We start from the raw sequence: 18897 nt of genomic DNA, 5'->3' as shown, positions 1-18897 counted from the left end.
TTATAGCGACTCAATCCGGTAATTGTCCAGGTAATTAGTATTAAAAAATTATTTTTAATAAGTAAATAAAAAATATTATTATTTTCTTTTTTTGTCTCATTTCCTCCGTCCTAATTCATCACTCTCCCCTTTCCCTCATTTTCTTCCTCTCTCACCATCCGTCCCTCCCTCCCTCGCTCCGTTTGTCTCTCCCTCTCCCTCTCGAAACGCATAGCCACTTCGTCTTCTAAGCCAGATTTCTCGACGGCAGAGAAGCCGAACTCCTCCCTCGATCACCGTCTCCTACTAATGCACCGTCACCTGCAAAAAACTTTGTCAACATATGATTTGGGTGAGCTGAAGCTGTTTTTGTTAGAGTAAAGGGATTGAATCACCGAATTGCCGTTGCAATTGGAAGTAGTGGAGTTGCTCTTATAGAAAATTCATTTTAGCCAAATAACTAGATATGATTGTTTTATTATTAAAAATGTTCCATCAACTATTACAAAATTATATTTTTATCCTTTGCATTTCCAAATTTACAATTGTATCAATTTGTCGTCTAAAATTTTATTTTGTATTGGTTAACTTTATCCATTAAATATTAATTATTATTCTATAATATCGACGTGATATCAATAATATGAGATAGGATGATTAAAATTATATCCTATAATCAAAAGTTATTCAGCAACATAATTGACAAATTCAGGTAACGTGAGACACTAATCTGACTCGGTAGCAAAAGTAAAAATAAAGTGATACTTAAACTACTGTTCGGGAGGTACTTAGATAAATAAGTCATATATTATTCAATTCCTCTAATTTAAAGGCGTATCATGTCATTGCATGAACCCACAACTTGTCATATATTGATAAATAAGTCATATATTATTCAATTCCTCTAATTTTTGTACAAGACCCATGATATACAAGAATTGATGTCAATCACAATGAGGTGGTTCCCAACCGCACCAACAGATACGGGTACCAAATAGGTGGTCCCCATCCATTAAATTCATCTAATTATTTAATCAGAACTTTTGAAATTTGATATAACGGTTAAAGTTATTATAATTTTTAAAGAAGTCATTGTTTGTAGTCGTTGGATCAAATTTTTAAAGCGCGAATTGATTGATTGGATGGATTTGATGGAAGGGATCCGGAGAGAATCTATTTCCAAGTTGAAAACATCACTTCCATGGTAGCTGTTACAAAAAGAGTAGAATTATCTTCCCTCATATTCTCATCTTCTTCTCTCTCTTCCTCTCGCACTTTCCTTTTTGTCCTTTTGTTCTTATAAAAATATCAATGTAAAATGTTGACATAATTTAATCATAATTGTTCAAGTATGAGGGGATGAAAAAAGAGAGATTACGAAGGGTCATAATCCTCCTCCGTTGCAAAATCCACCACCCGTCCCATCCTGCTCAAAAACTCATCAATATAATTTTTTTTTTTTTTTGTGGGGCATCAAGTACATGTATCTTTATCAATTAATCAATTTCCAAATTATGGAGTAGATTCTAAAGAGATTATGCTTTTTCATGAATTTATCTTGAATCGGGATCTTCTGGCTTAACTTTGTCCCTGTTTTGCTAAGGGGGCAACCCCATTTTTCACCATAAATTGGTCAAAATATACAGAATTTCTTATTTTTTGTGAAGGATTAGAACTCAAGTTATTGATAATTCCTCAATTGCATGGTTCACATTAACAATGAAGAAGCTGCAAAATTGATATCCCCGGAAGGCGACTAAAAATGAGAAAATTACTTGGTGTTAACAAAAAAGAGGAGTCATTACGGACTTATGAATAACTCGAGGATAATTTTGGTTGCGGTCCCTCAATTGTTTGCTTGGAATCTTATTTAGCCAAATATTTTGATCAAAGTCTAACATTTAAACGGTGCATCATTTAGGGAATTTAACTCCTGTATTTATCAAATTTATAACCCACAAATTATGAAATTTAAACAAATTCAAATTGTATTTTGAAAATATAATAATTTCTTAAAATCGATGACAAAATAATATTGTTCTTCACATAGTTTTTGCATAAAAATAATATACTCACGTAACTATTGATATATATTTTAAAACACAAAATAAATTCATGTATTAGTATGGGTACATTCATAAATGTTACATCCCAACCCGGGCTCCATCACATCTCGGGCTCAACTTCGCCGTAGTACGATATTGTCGACTTTGGACCCCAACCACACCCTCACTGTTTTGTTTCTAGGAACTCACACGAGAACTTTCCACCACATCAAGGGCTCGACTCTGCCGTAGCACGATATTGTCGGCTTTGGGCCCCGACCACACCCTTACGGTTTTGTTTCTGGGAAATCACACGAGTTCCCAGTGGGTCACCCATCTTGGAATTGCTCTTGTGCGAACTCGCTTAACTTCAGAGTTCCAATGAACTCCGAAGCCAGTGAGTTCCTAAAAGGTCTCGTGCTAAAGGAGGTAGGCATGTACATATAAGGTATAAATGATCCTCTCTTTTGGGCGATGTGGGATCTAACAATAAATAAAAAATATGAGTACAAATTAAATTAAAACATATGGTTGCATATCAAAATTTAAAATTAAAGGTACAAATCAAAGTATAAAAAATGGACATAAAAAAAAATTATACACATATGGGTATGAATTAAAGCTAAAAGAATATTGGTACAAAATTTAAAAGATAAGGACAATTAAATTAAAAAATATGGGTTCATATCAAAAATTAAAATTATGGGTACAAATTAAAGTTGTTGTTGTTTTTTATTTTATTTTAAATATAAGTACAAAACAGTGTTCTAAAAATCAGCCTAGACGGCGCCTAGGCATTGAGAGATGGCTAGCCACCGGGATTAACTCTTAATCGGAAGAAAAATTGGCAAAGAGATTAGGCGGGGGTCAAGGCGGCCGACTGGTTGGCCTACACGGTTTGGAATCTCAATATTTTTCTATTTTCGAACTTGAGAAAGGATGAATGAAGTGCGGTCTAAACTTTTTGGGTTGCTGGTTATGTGTTCTTGCGAAGACGAAAAAGGAAGAAGATGAGAAAATAAGTCTCTCTCTTCTTTTCATTCACGTGACCACTCTCAAACTTTTCTATTTAATTTTGTCGAATCACATTTGGACAGCTAGCATCAATATGATTTTTCAAGGGATAAAAATGAGCTATCAGTACCTAGCCATTGATTGTTCTCATAAAAAAAACATGGGATGTGAGTCCCTAGGTGTACTTTTGCTATTAAGTATTGGTGTAGCTCCCCTTCTCTATGCGTCTGATGTCCCACTTTGGATTCTACACCCACATATTTGACACCTTTATCTTTTTAAAGTCTATATTACACTCTTGTATTATATTATTTTATTATTATTTTTTTTAATGATCGGAATAAGATCAGCTTATATTATACTCTTATATTAGATATGTGTGTCTATATATATATATATATATATATATATATATATATATATATATATTTTTTTTTTTTTAAAACGTCTTCCTCAATATTTAATCATTTACTATAAAATAAATTTAACTAATTCATATGGTATATAATATATTTATTTCAAGATATACAAGAATAATTTTTTGTAAGTGTCAATATGCACTTATTTAAAAGATATAAAAGAAATTTACCTAAATTCGCTTAGGCCGCCTATACCTCGTCTAACCGCCTAGGCACTAGGCACTAGCCGGCCGCCCGACTAGCGCCTAGCGTTTTTTAGAACATTAGTACATAAATAAATATGAAGTACATTAGTACATATAAAAATTTAAAATTATGGGTACAAATCAATGTCTAAAAAATATATGGCATAAAAAGAAATTAGAAACATGTGGGTATAAATTAAAATTAAAAGAATATTGGTACAAAATTAAAATTATGGGTCGAAAATTAAAGTTTTCAACCTATTAAAAATATATGGTACAAATTAAAAATAAAAATATGTGAAAATACTAAAATAATATATTTTATAGAATAAGTATTTCAAATTTAAAATTGAAATTATTTAATATTCAAATCATGATGTGGAAGTTAAAGAATTTTGATAAAAAAAAAAGAAAAGGAAAAAGAATAAGGTTTAATTAATAAAAATGAAAATAAGTGACGAAAATGGGTTGATTAGAGGATTCAAAGTTCGACAAATGACTTGAGAGTTTAAATCTACTTCAATATTTGTTCATGTCATTATTGAATGTTAGTGACTTAATAAATGTTCATGATTCGGAATGTTAGGTGTTATTTGGAATATTTTAAAAGGTTGGGTAGTTATTCATGTTTTAACTTTTTTTTTTTAATTATAAAGAAAGAGGTATTCATACACTTGTTTTTACCTTCCACACATTTTTGTTAATTTGGAGACACGTATCTTTTTCAATTTATTCGATTCAACGACAGAATACTAAGAGGGGGTGTGTTAAAAGTAAAAAAATGGAGGACAAGGGTCCTCTCCGGATCCTCTTTGTAGGGATCTAGAGGATCAATCAATCGTGTCTGTTCGTCATACATCGTGTGGTCAGTTTTCATTAAGTACTATTTATATTTAATTTAAATTTTAAATTTTAAAATTTAAAATAATTTCTAATCACACGATGATTAGATAAACATACACGATTAAATGATCATTCGAATCCTTACAAATAGCATCCGAAGAGGATCCTATTCCAAAAATGGAAGTGTGGAGCACCACCCCTTATCAACTATGCAGTGATACGTGGAGGCACACGATGAGTTGGAACATGTACGCTACTAAACCCTGGCTGTCGATTTGTGAAATATGGAGCGAAATCGAATTGGGCTTGGGCTTTTGAAAACCAAAATTTCGCCCTTTTTTAACCGCTTCCCGTTCATACTTTGTCTCTCTCCTCTCTTCAGTGTTCTCTGACTCTCTCGCTCCTCCGCTAGGGTTTTATAGGGTTTTCTGTTTCTCCCAAATCCAAAAGTTCCGAAACGCCATGGAAAAGTTTCAGAGAGTCGAGAAGCCGAGGCCCGAATTGCCCATCAACGAGAACGAGATCCGCATCACCACCCAAGGCGCTATCAGAAACTACATCAGCTATGCCACCACTCTGCTGCAGGTTCATCTTCTCTCGCTTCGATCGTCGTCGTGTTTTGTTATATTGATTCATTCTTTTGTATTTTTGGTTTCTGGGTATTTTTGCATGTCTTTGTTTTTGCATTGGGTTTTGTCCTTTCGGTTTATTGGGTTGTTTTTGCTTCCAATATGGATGGATTTTTCGCCCATTTTGTTATTTGTGGGTATTTGGTCTTGGTTGTTTGGTAATGATAAATGCATTTGAATGTTGTTTTATGGACTTTTCTGGTTGTTTGTTATGGTTGAAATTTGAATCACATGAATGTAGCTGTTGTTATTGTTTAAATTGATGGTCTCGGCTAAGTTTTTGTTACTTGTATGCGGAAAGTCCTTCATGATTGTTAATTCGTGTTGGCGTGGGAGATGCTAGCCGGTAGGTCTTGACTGAAAAAGTGTCCATTGACAGTTTTAGTTTATTGGGAATGCCACTTATCAATTATTTACGTCAGAATAGTTCTATTGACTTCAGTGAGGAGTTGGGTAGACTTAGTTTTCATGTTTGCGTCAATAATTCAGTTTACTGGACAACCCGTGTTGTATGCAGTATTGCAAATCTAGTTGTGTAGTTGTTTGCATCATATGCTATGTCATTGGATTATAGACCAATTAGGCTGAGAGTTCAGTGAAGGCTGAAGCTGTGAAAAAGGATAATCAATGTTCCAAAATTGTGGTTGTAAAGACATGAGTGAACTTTTTAATTATGGTTCTTAATGCCGATAATTTCTCTCCAACAAGTACAGAAGGCCTTTTTTAGTATGAATGGTACTTTCCATTTTGTGATGGATTCTCCACCTGGGAAGGGTTTCCTTTAGTGTACTTGTCAAAATCTATCAACGAGGTGGTTAACTGTTTTTAGTCACAATAAGGCCTTACAAGAGTTTGGTTGACCCCTGTATTCAATCAGGGTTCAGCCTTTCTGTGGGTGAATATACCTTTGACGCTTGGCCGAAACACATTGACATGATAAGAAAAAATTGTTACATTAACGAGAGTGTTCCATAAACCACTCAGGTAATAAATAATAATAATATTTATTGTGAGAATGGGCAAGAATTCGTACCTATTTACGGCTGTAAGATCAGTATGTACATGTTCTGTTTGAGCTTCTCTTTATTATTTCTCTTTGCTATAACTGTTGTTCTTTTACCTTTTTATGTTCTAGCAATCCTAAGGTTAACTTTATTTTCTCTCCCTGTTTTTTTCTGTCAGCTGGTACTCGAAGATCTATGTTATAGAACAAGTGTCTTAAATGATACTTTGTCTGAGTGGTCTGTATGCATGGTTATGGTGATTCATCTATCCTCGCATCTGATTTTTTGGAGCTAATCTACCAATTCTGTGGACATTTTTCATAGGATAAGCGCGGAAAAGAAATCGTCTTGAAGGCAATGGGACAGGCAATTAACAAGACAGTTGCAATTGCTGAAATTATAAAGGTCACTATCTCTCTCCCCTCCCGACAACTACCCAACACTCTCTCTCTCTTCATTGCACACTAACCAGCCATTTGTGTTTGAAAACAGAATAGAATTCCCTTGTTGCATCAAGAAACTGCCATCAGCTCTGTAAGCATAACTGATGTGTTTGAACCGATGGAAGAAGGTCTTCTCCCGTAAGTGTCGCAAAATAAATTTCCACTGCACAATTTTGTACGCATGAATATATTTATGGTGATTACTTCGTCCAGTAAGGAAATGGCTTAAACAAATTTTTAGTGTATGCTATGTTCGTATGCATGGTTATTTTCTTTTTCTGCTTAATTAATAATGGGCGTATTAAGTTATAAACATGTGTTGCAGTGTGGAAACGACTCGACATGTCTCAATGATTTCAATCACATTATCAACTAAGGAGCTAAACACAAATTCTCCTGGGTAAGTTCTGAAATATGTTGGGATCTTCACCAAGGTTGATTTTTAGATTAAGTTTGAAATTCTTCTGCGGTATATGCATAAAAATATTGAGCTTACGGAAACGTGATTCCTGTTCCTTTTCTAGTGCTTTTAATTTTAATATTTTTGACATGTTCCCTTTCCATAGGTATCAAGCCCCATATGTTGCGGATCAATCAAAGCCACAGCCGAAGTACCAACAGCAGCAGCAACCAAAACAAACACGTGTTTCTTACAATGCTGTTAATGAAGGTGATGGTAATGACAACTTATCATGTAGCTTTTATTTTAAGCACGTTTTAATGTTTCAATTTTAACATTCTTCCTTTATTTGGTGGTTAGATTCATATGGCCGAGGACGGGGACGTGGTAGAGGAAGAGGCCGGAATTGGGGCAGGGGTGGAGGAGGGTATGGCAATTATCAAGGCGGATATGGAAATCATCAAGGTCGATCTGGGTACTATCAAGGTGGTTATAGAAACTATCAAGGTACAATAATGAAATCACACAATTATTTTCTACATTGGGGATTTAAGTAATCTCCTTATGGTTTTATGAAGTCCCTCTTTATTATATATACATATATACATGTGCGTGTGTGTATAATTTATATATTATAAATCTGTCCTTGACTTGGACTTCTTTTCTGGTAGATAATGGTGGATATTCAAATCGGGGACAAGGCGGTGGACGTGGTAGGGGTTGGGGTAACCGTGGTAAGTTTACTTAACTTTCTGTACAGGGTCTATGCAATAATCAAACTTGTTGATGAGTCTATGCATTCTTTTTAATAATTGCCTGTACAAGGAGAATATCCTGAGCAGCATTTTGGGTTAGGGGAAGTTGAGGGATTATTTACAAAAGAGTTGGCCATATTTGAATGGTTGGCATTGTACTCTATTTTAAAGAGTGTTGGATCATTGTGTTTTTGTGTTTGCTTTCAATTGGGTGCATGTATTCAATAGTATCCCTATACCTCTCAGTCTGGTGGATACACTTAACCGCTTAAGATGTGTGCTTCAGATATGAATATGTTCTTTGATTGATCTGCATGTGAGCATTGGTCACATGTGCAATGGACTGACTATTTCAAGCATATTATTTTCTTTTCTTATAGGTTCTGGTGGTGGGTATGAAAGAGGTGCTGGTAGCTATGAAAGAGGTTCTGGTGGTGGGTATGAAAGAGGTTCTGGCGGTGGATATGAAAGAGGTTCTGGCGGTGGGTATGAAAGAGGTTCTGGCGGTGGGTATGAAAGAGGTTCTGGCGGTGGGTATGAAAGAGGCGGTGCTGGCGGTGGGTATGAAAGAGGTGCTGGCGGTGGATATGAAAGAGGTGCTGGTGGTGGATATGAAAGAGGTGCTGGCGGTGGGTATGAAAGAGGTTCCGGCGGTGGGTATGAAAGAGGTTCCAGCGGTGGGTATGAAAGAGGCGGTGCTGGCAGAGGTTATGAAAGAGGCGGTGCTGGTGGAGGTTATGAAAGAGGTGGTGCTGGTGGAGGTTATGAAAGAGGCGGTGCTGGTGGCTATGAGAGAGGCGGTGCTGGTGGATATGAACGAGGTGGCAGAGGTGGAGGGGGCAGAGGGTACAACCGAGCAAGAGGACGGACGGGTGAGCACACAAGAGGTGATGGAACTGGAAACCAAGTATAATCTAAAATTGGTGATATTTTTTGCTTCAGCTACAATGCATATGCCCTTTGGCCCGTGAGGGTGGGTTTTTATGAGAGTACTGTTTCAATGGCGTGAAATGTGGCCTTTCGATGTTTGGCGTTGTTTAATCAGTTTCTACTTTGATGTTTTCCTCCTGCATTGCATTATATTTTTGTGGGTATGGGCAGCCTTGTTTTGGGTCTTGCATGTAGCCGCCGGGTCAAAAAATTGGTCGGTTTTAGTATTGCTGTAATTCTTTTGACATTATTGTATCTAGTGCTTCCTTAAAATATATCTTTATTTCTTTAAAACTAATGTTAACTTCCTATTTACCCATTCGCTCCTTGAAATTCATTTCTCCTCGACAAATTACAGTTTGAAATGTGTGAAAACTTTTCCCATGAACTATTGTATGTATTGCTTTCTTCGTGATATCCCGGAGTACCGTAGAAAATCTTCAATGATAACATTTGCTTTGTGCCTTCCAAGGGTTTAAGGACCCTCCAAAACTGCCTTTTCGTTGGTTGCCTTGGCAAACAAGTTTCGACGGACTTCCCAAGTAGGTAAAAACTAGCCCGATAAAGTATGGATAAAGCTCAGATGGTGGTCGACCGTGCCCTATATGCTTCCAGTCTTAGGTCAGACCACTCCTGTTCAGTGGAATTTCGAACCATTCTGTATTCACATTCACATGTCATGGACTATCGACCTTATTGTTCTATCTATACGATTTGTATTTCGATTAGGTATATAGTTGTTGATATCGTGTTTATATGCTTGCGAGCGGAGTTCTAGACAGAAAGTAAATGACGATGTGTGTCATTAATGGTATGAAAGACATTTATAATCGAGGCCATGTACATATGCTTATCGATATTAATTGGTCAGACCGTCCAATTGATCAGCCGGTTTGACCCAAGTGTTTCTCCTACTCAGTCTGATGAATAATGATCTTTGACCATATTGACAACTACATACCACCTCTACAATAAAAAAGAGTTTAACATGCATCGATGGAGTCCATTATTAGAAGGGTGGTCAACAGGTGCTCAGTACATTGTAGTCCATATGATAGCACTCTAAGGCCTTTCACAGTAGTTATGAGCATGATACTTATATATAAAAATCAAGAAGCAGTAGTTATGAGTGTGATACATGTGGAGTAAACAATAATCAAGAAAAATATGAAGGTGACATGTGGATTTTTGGATTAAAAAGATAAGATTACCCTCGAGCACATTGGGATTTCTACGCGCAAACAATGGGCAATCATCCCTCAATCAAGTCAAAAAGTGCCCAAAATAATTCAAAACCTATTTCATCCATCCTCATCAAATCTTCTTCACAAGGTAAACCCCAAATCATTCATTTCTAATTATATTAATTAGCTAATTAATTGATTTATTACCCAATTAATTTATTAATTAGCTAACAAATTATGAACCACACCCAAAAAACCATCCAAGTGGCCCGTCCCCATCCTCCCAAAGGGCCGGCCATACCCCCATAAATACTACCTCATTTTCTCCAAAACTCAATTCCAACTCTCTTGCAAAATTCTCTAAATTCTCCAAGCATTTTTCTCTCAAAATTCTAACTTTGGCATCGGAGGTTATTCGGCCAAAGCCCACCCCCCCTCCCCCCCTAAATTCATCATGGGTGCGTGAGGCCATTGGCCTTGACCTAAGGTGTTATTTGTTTTGTAGGTGCAATTTTGTCCAAGAACAAGAAGGAAGAAATTTGCATCCATAAATTGGTGCTTTCATTAAGAGTCTTGATCAAACACTCGTAGAAGACTCTCGCATTCAAGGTTTTTCATTTTCTTGTTCATTTGTAGATTTTTCCTACGTTCTTATTCTTGGATTTTTTTTCTAAAAATTCTTCGATAAAACGTAAAAGAAAAGTACAATGGCAAGACATTCGGAAACCCCAATGAAAGGAAATTCCAACGTTCGAGGATTAGGACTGTGGTGATCTACAAGGCTCAACACAATGATGAGTGGAGCGGCACCCCCCCCCACGGGGCACCATCGTGGCAACCACCATGGTGGCCACCACGGCAGCCACCCTCAACAAGGCTCACGGCACCACAACCACAGCCCAAGCCGTGGCATTTAAGCCCACACGGGCCCAAGAACAAGGCGAGATGGCTTGAGCCACTCAAGCCCAATGCGAACCCAACGCATTGTCAAGGCGAGCCCTAGCCTCGCACCCACGTGCGCCATACGCCTAGCAGCCCACTCCCGTGGGTCAACCTGTTCTTGCAACCCAGCCTAGTCCTAAGGCCCAGCTTGCTCCCGCAACCCAGAATGCTCTCGCGGCCCAGCCTGTTCCCGTGGCCTTCCAAGCAGCCCAAATTGGTCCAAGATTTAATTCAATTGTCCCAGCTTCAAATTTTAGGGCCTCCGATTGAACCAGGGGCATTTTCACCACATTTCTCCACGGATTTGACATTTCCCAACTCAAATCTCGCGCCTGAAGTCTACCACCTATGGAGAAACCTACCATCCAAGCTCTTCTAACCTAAATGGCGAACCATACTTGTCTTGACAAGTCATAGAGTTGACAAACGCCTTCACACAGCAAACGACCTTGGTGAATCAGCTCTTGCAGCGTACTGAGATGCAACGTGCCCTAGACGAGTTGTCCCGAAGTAGGACAAGGGCAAACAACTAACCTCTCCAGTAACATCTCGGTATGCAGCCACTTGACCAGTCAAGAACCAAGCGTTCTGGCAATGTACACTTTCGACTGAGCCCCCAAGATAGCGTATACTCTCGTCTTAGTGCGCGGTGAAGCATACACTCTCAGTTAGGCCCACGGACGAGCATACATTCAAGGTTGGGGCTACACTTCGATAATCAACATGAGCAACCCTCTAGGTAAAATGTTCATTTGCGGCTAGGCTCACAATGAGCATCTTCTACCTCACATCGGAGTAGGCAACACGACGGACAGAGAGAAGCAGTCACTCATTCCGGCTCAAGTTCAACCGGCAGCTTACGAGTCGCTCGCCTACTAGGAACATACCACATGCACTGCAACCGCGACATAGACGAGCAAACACATGGAAGAGAAGCCTAGACCAACAGGTCACGACATGGGGAAGCCAGAAACTCTGCTACCCCACTAAAGGAAAATTGAGGAAGAAATTGGACACTCCCGACCAAACAATTGCTTGATTTCAAGCACAATGAACATACTGACAAGGCGCTCCGATAAGACATAACCAACATAAGCGGGTCACCTTTCATTAATAAGATCAAGCAGATGGGACTATCCCACATAGATTTTCGAATACAAAGATTACTTTTGTTTCAAAAAACGTAGCAACTCAACCTAATGGCGGGTCGAGGTAGACGAGAACCAAAAGGACACACTAGCCTAACTACTAAGAACTGGGGGCATGCTTTATTCTCTAACACTCCAGACGATTCAATACTGAAGTAGCACATCACCAGTACCCAAACGTCACGGACCTAGTGGTCCAATTCTTCTTACTGAGCACAATTTGGCCTAATTCAACCCCAGCTCTACGCTCACAGCCGTGCCGACCTACTCCACGGCTCCCGATAACCCTTGATCTGTCATTATAGCTCCTAATTATGCCTACCTACTCCATGACTCCCGGCAACCCTTGATCTGTCATTATGGCTCCTAATTGTGCCGATCTTGCACCACGGCTCCCAGCCTTACCAATCTCGCCCTGTGGCTCCTAACCGGGCCAACCAAGCTGGACACACCAAACTTCAAAGCATCTAACGACAAAGCAGAATACAAGGCTTTAGTAGCAGTCACTGTAAGCGAAAAACTCAACAGTGATGAAACTTGCAATCCATTCAGATTCTCAGCTGATCACCAACCAAGCCTCAAAAGGGAACACGATGAAACATCTAATTATGGGGCAATACTTGAAGAAAGTCTAGGAGCAGCTCACCGCGCTTCCCACTTACACCCTTACGTAGGTTCCACAAGCAATTCAAAGTCTTAAGCAGATCTCCGAACAAGACCTCACAGGCGGAAGATTATTTTAGTTGTCCAAGCTTTCCTCAACTGCGCTCACGACAAAGACTTCCAGGCTTTCCAGTGCGAGAGGGTAAACCAATCCCCTAACACCCATCAGGGTAAGCTCTCCAATGTAAGAGGGTAAACTAATTGCTCACCACTGAGAGAGGGTAAACCAATTCCCCGACACCCATCTGGGACTGCTATCCAGCGTGAAAAGATAAACTAATTGGTCTCCAATGCGATAGGGTAAACTAATTCCTCGACACCCATCCGGGTCTGCTCTTTAGTGCGAGAATATAAACTAATTGCTTTCCAGTGCGAGAGGGTAAACTAATTCCCTGACACCCATCCGAGTATGCTCTCCAGTGCGAGAGGATAAACTAATTGCTCTCTAATGCAAGAGGGTAAACCAATTCCCCCACACCCATATGGGTCTGCTCTTCAGTACGAGAGGATAAAATAATTGCTCTCCAGTGTGAGAGGGTAAACCAAGGTTTTTCTATTTTTCTTGTCCATATGGGTCTGCTCTTCAGTAGAAGACTCTCGCATCCAAGGTTTTTCTATTTTTCTTGTCCATTTATAGATTTTCGTACGTTTTTATTATTAGAACTTTTTATTTGCAAAAATTCTTTGATAAAACGTAAAAGAGAAGTGAAATGGCTAGAAATTTAGAAAATTCAAAAAGTGAAAATTTCAATATTCAAGAGATGAGACTACGACGATCCATGAGGCTAAATGTGACAATAAGTGGAGTGGCACCACCACCACGAGTTTCCACCACGGGAGCCATCGTGGTGGCTACCACGATAGCCATTCGCGGCGAAGTCCATGGTGTCACCACCACGGCCTGAGCCGTGCCATCCAAGGCTCACGGCACCAAGGTCACGGCCCAAGCCAAGTCACTCAATGCGCAATGTGAGCCCAACTCGTTGCCAACCTGAGCCCAAGCCTCACACCCGCATGCACCGTACGCTGAGTAGCTCACTCCCGTGGCCCAGCCTACTTTTATGGTCCAACCTGCTCCCGCCGAGCAGGCCACTCTCATGGCCCAGCCTACTCCCACCGAGCAAGCCACTCTCATGGCCCAGCCTGCTCCCGTCGAGCAACCCACTCTCGCGGTCCAGCATGCTCCCAGTTCACTTTTGTGGCCCAGCCTGCTCCGGCCAAACAGCCCACTTTTGCGGCCCAGCCTGCCCCCATGGCATTCCAAGCAGCCCAAATTGGTCCAAGATTAGTTCAACCGTCCCGGTTTCAAATTTATGGGTCTACGATTGAACCGAAGGCATTTTCACCACGTTTCTCTGCGGATTTGACATTTCCCAGTTCAAATCTCGCGCCCGGAGCCTATTACACTTCCACTGCTTAATGAGCCATATTCTTTCTAAGCTCTTCCAATCCAAATGGCGAACAACACTTGTCTCGACAAGTTATAAAGTTGACGAGCGCCCTTGCACAACAGACAACCTTAGTGAATCAACTCTTGCAACGCACCAAGATCCAACATGCCCCGAATGAGGTGTCCTAAAGTAGGACAAGGGTAGACGAACCTCTCTACCACCGTCCCGACAAGCAGCCCATCAACCGGCCACGATTCGAGCGTTCTGGCAGTTTACCCTCCCGCATAGGTCATTGGGATAGCGTATACTCTCGTCTTAGCGCACGGAGGAGTGTGCAATCCTGATCAAGCCCACAGATGAGCATACATTCACGGTTGAGGTCACACTCCGATTATCAACATGGACAACCTTCCAGACGAAGTGTTCATTCACAACTAGGCTTGCAAGGAGTATTTTCCACCTCACATCGGAGTAGGCACCACGGCAGACGAAGAGAAACAGTCACTCAATCCGACTCAAGTTAAACCGGCATCTTGCGAGCAGCTCATTTGCCTACCAGGAATATGCCACATGCACTGCAGCCACAACATAAACGAGTCAAGCATAGGGAAGAGTGGCCCAAACCCATAGGTCACGACAGAGGCAGCCGAAAAATCCACTGCCCTAACATTGGTAAATTCAAGAAGAAGTTGAGAAGCTCATAATTGAACGATTGCATAATTTCCAACGTAATGAGGCTGTTGACGATGCACTTCGATAAGACATAACCAGCATAAGCATTTCACCATTTATGAATGAGATCGAGCGAACAGATCCATCTCGCAGGTTCACTATGCCTCACTTCACTCCGTACAAGGGGGACGAAGATCCGGATAGACATCTCAAGCACTACCGTAGTACCATGATCGATCTACAGGAACAACAACACGCTTATATGCAAAAATTTTGCCACAACTCTACAATGCGATGTGCAAGATTGGTTTCACACTCTACCACCGCAATCGATCTAGAGTTTCAACGAACTTTCTTTTGTTCTCACTAAGGAGTATTTGTCTAACCACTCAATTAAAAGGGTATCCAACCATCTCTTCAACATCGAAAAAGACCATTGGGAGACAATTCGTGACTATGCTAAGAGGTTCAAAGTAAAGAAGGCCAAGATTGTTGGCTATAACGAGGACATAGCAATGGCAGCATTTAGAAATGGGATTCCCACCGAACATCCTTTATTCAGAAAACTGATCATGGAAGAAGAACTAACCCTAGCAGCTTCGTATGCTTTGGCAGAAAAGCATGCACTATGGGACGAGGCCAACCAGTCTAACAAAAACGAGTCGGAAAAGAAGCACATGGAACGTTCCCCGACCAAAGAAGACTCAGTGCCTGAAACATTCACCAAGTTCACAGTTCCAATTGGCCAAATTCTCCACAAGCTCAAGAACGAACCTTGGTTCGAACTGCCGCCACTCATGAAAGGTGATTTTACCAGGCTAGATAATACAAAGTATTGCGTACTCCATCAATGACTAGGCCACACTACCAACGGCTGCCTGAAGTGGAAACAATACCTTAAGAAGCTGACAAATGAAGGTCGATGCGATGAGTATCTTGACAGGTCAATGAAACGGCCTACATAAGCAGGGGAAGTCTTTATCACCCCATAAACCCCATTTATGCTTTTCTAAATAAGTTCGAAGTCTCAAGTAGCTCGACGAACAAGGCCTCACAAGCCAAAGATTATCCAGTTTGTTATGCAGTTTTTACATAGTTGATTTATTTCGTTATTCTCAATGAAAATTCAAGAAGTTCCTCATAAGGGTGGCTCAACTGCCGTCTATAACAACTGCTCAAAACCCTTTCTGGGCCTGCTCTTCAGTGCGAGAAGATAAACTAATTGCTCTCCAGTACGAGAGGGTAAACCAATTCCCCGACACCCATATGGGTCTGCTTTCCAGTGCGAGAGGATAAACTAATTGCTCTCCAGTGCGAAAGGGTAAACTAATTCCTCGACACCCATCTGGGTAAGCTTTCTAGTGCGAGGAAGCGATATACCTCAAAAGATCGAATGCTTAAAGATCAACTAGGCATCGAATAGTCAGGGGGCAACAACCACTTTTGCACTTAACAATTCGCTCATCCGACACTTCATCTTCAGTAGCTTCGATCTTGGCAGCTTCATCCTTGATTGCTCCATCTACTGCAGCTGAGAAATCAAACTCAAGTAGTTTCTTCATTTTTGGCAAGCAGCCCAAACGTGGCAACCCAAACCATTGCCCATGCCACGCCACTTCCTCGGCCCATACCAAGCCCATCATTGGCTTCAATCCAACCGGACAGCACAAGCAATAGCCCCTGCCACACCTCCTCCTTGACCTATGCCAAGCCGAATCCTGGCCCCCTTTAGCTGATGTGCCGCACCACCTCGACGGCTGCCCCGTGACAGTACCTCCCAAGATGAACACAAGGAGAATTAAATTTTTCTTACATTGGTACAGCGTGAAGAAGACAAAGAAATCAACGGAAGATGGTTCTTTGCACGGGCAAGCAAAGAAGAATGCTAGAGGAGAGGAAACAAATATCCTCTAGCTTTCTCTCTTTCTTGTAGGGATAAATAATTGCCCTCCGAAGTTGATTTAATCCCCTACTTAAGGTAGGCTTAAATAGGCTTTGAAGGTGATTTATTTCCTTTTCCTAGAAGAATCTAATTCCAAGTCCAAGAGAGAATTTGCATCAAAGTTGGAGATCTCTACACATGCTGCCTTTTCTTGCGAACAAGCCAGCATGTGTGGGATCATTTATGGAACTGAAAATAATCAAGAGACGACACGTGGATTTTTGGGCATAAATGACAAAATTACCCTTGAGGAGCAATGGAATTCCCACGCTCAAGCAGTGGACGATCATCCCACAATCAAGTCAAAAGTGCCCAAAATAGGTATTTATTCAAAACCTATTTCATCCATCTTCTCCACAAGGTAACCCCAAAAATATTCCTTTTAAATTATGTTAATTAGCTAATTAATAGATTTATTACCTAATTAATCTATTAATGGCTAATTAAACTTCCAATTAACTACAAAATACACTCAAAAACACCACAAAAGGCCGGCCACCTTCTTCCCCCATGCCCTATATATACTACCTCATTTTCTCTAAAAACCTAGGTCTACACTCTTGCTAAATACTCAAAATTCTCCAAACACTTTTTCTCTCTAAATTCTAACTTTGGCATCGAAGGTTCTTCGGCCAAAGCCCCTCTCCCCCATTCATCGTGGGCGCCTGAGGCTGTTGGCCTTGACCTAAGGGATTATTTTTTTTGTAGGTGCAATTTTGTCCAAGAACAAGAAGGAAGAAATTTGCATCCACAATCATCAATGGTAATCTCATTTCAATTCCATTTAGCTCATCCAAACTAGTATACTGGACCAAGAACTTTATGTCTCGGGAGTAATCCGGATTAATCTCATGAGATGGAAATGATTCGAGACAGCAATCAAGTATGAATTCATTATTGTATCGTGTCTTCCTCTTTTAGGGAAGTGAATCTTACAAACCGAATGATTTGTCGTGCTCCAGGCCAAGACATATTGATTGGCTATCCACTAGTGTACCAGACTGTCCAACAGGGGCGTCCAAACTGTGCAACAGGGGCGGCACACCCTCTAGAGATGTTGACTCAACATCCGTTAAGTACATCTATCCTTGCAAGCATGTTTGCAGCTAGTATATGATCTCCTCACTTTAGCTAGATCAGAGGAATGCGTTTGGAGCAACATTCTGAAATCTAGAATTAATCGCATTTATTTCTCACACTTATGCAGTATGGGGATCGAGATAAGACATAGTGGGCCATGTCCACACAAATTCGCGCCGTTCTCCAGAAACATTGACGTTCTTGTCTCCCCCTAATGGTGGGAAGATTGTCTTATTAAAGGGATAACCCGCAAATAAGAGGTAAAGGGATCGCATGCAAAGGCTCGAAGAAAGCTAGTATGAAGGAGAATCATAGTCGACAAAGATTCACATCCTTCTTTGAGGACCCATATTGGTACGTTGCGGCGGCGCAACTTGGCATATGGAATGCACACCCAAATGCGTAAATACGAAAATTGTCAGGTTCGTACCTAGTAACCAACTATAACGTCATATAGATTGGGTGGCAATGGGCCTCAAGGCTGACCAACATAACTACGTACAAGATTGCATAGCCCTAGGTAGAAATCGAAAACTTGGTACGTTTACCAAAATCTGGGTGATCGTTTAAATTGCGCTTTATGATCGCTAGGCGAGACTATTTGGGGTGAACTTAGGAATTCAAAGTTCAACTATAAACCCAAAACACATGCAATACTTTATCGAGAAACTGTCGATATAAACTCTCCGGCATTATCCAGTCTCTCGGACTTTAAGGGATATGTAGGGTGGTGAACCCTTAATCGGCCATGAGGTTTAGCAGCAATGTTTGTGGACAAACATGTGACCAGTTTGTCAATTCATCAACCAAAACCATAAGTATTTATATGGTCCGCATTTTGGTTGGATTAGTCCACATTTATTCCCTTGAATCCATTGTGAAAAGAGAGTCGTTTCGTATCTTTGCAAGGGATGATTTAAAAAATCAATTTCCCTGATGAGCAAGCTTGGCAAAGTGTGCTTGTAGGCACAAGATCTTTACTTCAAGTAAAGAAGATGTGTTGTAGCATTATTGTTCGACCTAAGTGTCCCAAATGGTCATGCCAAAACAAGTAAACTACTTAATCAACTAACTTTAGGCCGGCCACATGTGGCGTGTGCCCCAGTTGGGAGACAGCCCATTGGCTCCAAATCAAAGCTTGAGGCTCATTTTTTGGAGGTGGTGCAAAGATGTTTCACTCTATTTTCTTCAATGGTTTCATTCATGATCATTGTCATCTCGAATATCTT

General features: G+C 40.4%; 1 protein-coding gene across 8 annotated transcripts; it reads left to right on the top strand.

Annotated features, from left to right (window-relative positions):
* The first annotated feature begins 4826 nt into the window (after positions 1–4826).
* Positions 4827–8944, top strand: LOC137729978 (glycine-rich protein DOT1). 8 transcript variants are annotated; one of them, XM_068469040.1, is made up of 10 exons: positions 4827–5070; positions 6443–6523; positions 6611–6699; positions 6887–6961; positions 7128–7237; positions 7322–7468; positions 7633–7695; positions 8097–8237; positions 8409–8462; positions 8514–8944. In XM_068469040.1, exons 1-10 carry the CDS (start codon positions 4948–4950, stop codon positions 8627–8629), a joined length of 999 nt encoding a protein of 332 aa, XP_068325141.1. In that variant the 5' UTR covers positions 4827–4947; the 3' UTR covers positions 8630–8944. The 8 variants fall into 8 exon arrangements, with proteins under 8 accessions (XP_068325141.1, XP_068325137.1, XP_068325140.1 ...); XM_068469036.1 differs by having other exon boundaries at positions 8097–8141; positions 8190–8944; XM_068469039.1 differs by having other exon boundaries at positions 8097–8213; positions 8409–8944.
* Positions 8945–18897: the final 9953 nt, after the last annotated feature.

This window comes from Pyrus communis, chromosome 3, assembly GCF_963583255.1.
Source record: "Pyrus communis chromosome 3, drPyrComm1.1, whole genome shotgun sequence".
Lineage (NCBI taxonomy): Eukaryota > Viridiplantae > Streptophyta > Magnoliopsida > Rosales > Rosaceae > Pyrus > Pyrus communis.
The sequence above is the reverse complement of the archived record's forward strand: the minus strand, read 5'-3'. Positions and strand labels throughout refer to the sequence as shown.